The 3,051-nt window shown below is 53.3% G+C and overlaps 1 protein-coding gene across 1 annotated transcript; it reads left to right on the forward strand.

The window, feature by feature from the left end:
- Positions 1 to 293: 293 nt before the first annotated feature.
- Positions 294 to 2,027, forward strand: GADD45G (growth arrest and DNA damage inducible gamma). The gene is made up of 4 exons (XM_042787867.1): positions 294 to 434; positions 558 to 659; positions 753 to 966; positions 1,351 to 2,027. The coding sequence occupies exons 1-4, from the start codon at positions 382 to 384 to the stop codon at positions 1,459 to 1,461; spliced, it is 480 nt and encodes a 159-aa protein (XP_042643801.1). The 5' UTR covers positions 294 to 381; the 3' UTR covers positions 1,462 to 2,027.
- The last annotated feature ends 1,024 nt before the right edge of the window (positions 2,028 to 3,051 follow it).

Raw genomic sequence — 3,051 nt, forward strand, 5'->3', positions numbered from 1 at the left:
CGGGGAGCCCCGGCGGCGCGGGCGGGGCGGGGCGGGGCGGGGCGGGGCGGAGCTGGAGGGGCGGGGCGGGCTCCCTCCCCACGTGGCCTCCCGGCACGAGCCGCCCGCTCCCCCTTCAAACCTCCCCCATCCTTCCCCGCCGGCGCGCGCCGATTTGCATAATAAAGCACCCCCCCCTCCCCCGCCTTCCTCCGCCTGCCGACCAATGGGGAGCCAGGAGGCGCCGCCAGCTGCCGGCGCCGCCGCCGCGTGGACTATAAATAGGGCGGCCGGCGGGCTGGCGCGGCAGAGCGCTGAGGGAGCGAGTGGCGAGCCGGTGCCGGGAGCAGCTGCCGAACGCCGCCGCCGAACGCCGCCGCCGAGCTGAGGGGACCCGCTGCTATGACTCTGGAGGAGATTCACGGGCAGGAGCTTGTGCCTGCGGGCCACGACTGGTACGCCCGGGCGGCGGGTAGGCTGGGGTGGTGTGGGGGGCTGTGCCGCGGCGAGGGGAGCGGGGCGGCCGTTGGGGACGGTTGCGGCGCCGCGCTGACTCTCCGCTCTCTCCCGGCGCGCAGGATGCAGGGCGCCGGCAAGGCCCTCCACGAGCTGCTGGTGTCGGCGCAGCGCCGCGGCTGCCTCACCGCCGGCGTCTACGAGTCGGCCAAGCTGATGAATGTGTAAGTGCCAGGGACGGGGAACGGGGGGGCGGGGAGTGGGTGTCCGAGGAGTTGGCCGCGGGGCTTAACGTTCTGCTCGCCTCTCCCTTGCAGCGATCCCGACAACGTTGCTTTCTGCGTGCTGGCCGCGGACGAGGAGGACGAGGGGGACATTGCCCTGCAGATCCACTTCACCCTGATCCAGGCCTTCTGCTGCGAGAATGACATTGACATTGTGCGGGTGAACGATGTGGCCAAGCTGGCTGCCATCGTGGGGCCCAGCGAGGAGTCTGGGGAGCCGCGGGACCTCCACTGCATCCTCATCACGGTGGGTGTCTTGTGGGGGGGTGAGCGGTGCTTGGTGTGTGGTCCTCTGCGGCTGTGCTTGTGCTACCAGCCTCTGCGCGGGATAGTGGGAGTCTTTCAGGGCACCCCATCTCCCTCCAGTAGTTAGATCCTCTTCTGGGCAAGGAAGCAGGGCTTGGCATGCGTTGTACGGCAAGTCAGCTGAAGAGTAGTAGCAGGCTACACTTCTCGTAACTGGATTTCCGCTGTTGTCCACAAGGGTAATATCTTTGCTTCCTGATTTGTCTATGTCAGGACAGAAACCATCTGAAAATGCCTTGCTTCCTAAGCTAATGTTTCTGTAAATATTGTGATGACCTCAGCTGGCGGGCAGCACTCATGGTGTATGACTTTTTCTTTCTGGCAGAACCCGACTGAAGATGGCTGGAAGGACCCAGCTCTGGAAAAACTGAACTCTTTTTGTGAAGAGAGCCGCAGTGTCAATGACTGGGTGCCGACTATCACCCTGCCTGAGTGATGGTGACCCAGTGCATTGGGGAGGCTGAAACCTTTTGTTGCATTCTCAACGTGGCATGGGTTCACTGAAGTGTGCAACAAGCTGCTGATTCCATGGATTAGCCTGGTCAAGAGACTGGATTAAAGTCACTCAGACTGGCATGCAGTGGGCTCTTACGGAGGAGAAAGAGGAGAACAGCTCACCTCACCAGTGAGCCTCAGTAGGCTGCAACCATGGAGAGGCTGACATACCATGGAACTGAAAGAAGTATTGCGAGTTTCCTGGTCAAGTGGAGCTGTTTCAGAAGGCAGAGGGAAAGTTGGGGGGAGTGGGCTGAAACTTTCCAGAAGGACTGGACAGAGTACTGTAACTAGGAACTGTTGGTGCTGTCTACAAAACACAGAAGAAAGTTTCAATATTTGATGGACTGCCAGGGACTGGTTACTAAGATGAATATAGAGACTCTAAAGTGGACAGACTTCAGCAGGCTTCTTGGGTCACTCTGCAGAACTGGTTTAATAATGCAATAATTTTTATTGAAATACTTGCTGCTATTGAAGCTTTCATAATAAATTTTTGACAATTAATTTCTGGGAGTGTCTTGCTTACTGGGTGGGGAAGTATGTCACTGAAATACCACTGATGTTTTGATTATGTGCTGTAGTCAAAGGTATATTCCACAGTAATGGAGCTATTGCTCAAATATGTGCTGTCCTGGGCCAGCTGAATGAGGAGTTGTGCTGTCCAAGTTGATAATTCAACCTTTCACCCTCTTGCAACAGCTGCTTATCGCAACAGCTTGCAAGACTAAGGAGTTGCATGCTTAATGAGCTCACTTATTGTAATAGGTTGTCTTTGTAGTCTACTGAAGGAACACAATCCATGATAGAAGGATGGTTTTTTTTTTGGAAATTAGACTTCCAGTAAGTTGCATCATTACTTCTTAAATATGACTTGGAGTCAGAGCTGCAGTGTTCTGTACACTTGACAGAAGCAGCTTAAGCATGATGGCGGGGCTGCAAAACTCCTTAGATGTCAAATACATCTAACACTTGCTTTGATTGGAATGACATTGTTAAATCTAAAACTAGCTAATAGTGAATAAACATAACATCTGCCACAAGCTGCTCTCTGATTGCCATATGCTGTAACAATAGAAGCTGTCACTCCAGAAGCCAGTTTTGCAAAACCTAATTGCATGACAACACCAAATTGAGTCTAAAACAATTTAAAGATGGGGTGGCTTTTTTTTAGAGCTCCTGTCATGGAAAGTTAATATAGGTGGGCTGATGTGGCCCTATGTTAAAAGGGAAAATTGCTGTGCACAATCTCTGTGTGCTCCAGGACCTGACATTAAAATGGCATGGCAAGAATCCTTTCTCCAGAGAGCAAGAAAACTAAACTACTCACTTCCTCTATAGATGCTAAAAATACTCAGTTATCACAATTACATTTCCTCTAGGCTGGCTTGCAGTGATTGACAGTAGCACTTGCTGAAAAGTAGTCATTTCTACATGGGGTGTCTTGAACAGTTGCGGTTTCTGGGAAGCTGCTTGCTGTTGTTCACATTGTTCCTGATAAGGGAAGTTCAAATTCAGCTCCAGCATTCCT

This window comes from Tyto alba, unplaced genomic scaffold (genome assembly GCF_018691265.1).
Source record: "Tyto alba isolate M040663 unplaced genomic scaffold, T.alba_DEE_v4.0 Super-Scaffold_13, whole genome shotgun sequence".
Lineage (NCBI taxonomy): Eukaryota > Metazoa > Chordata > Aves > Strigiformes > Tytonidae > Tyto > Tyto alba.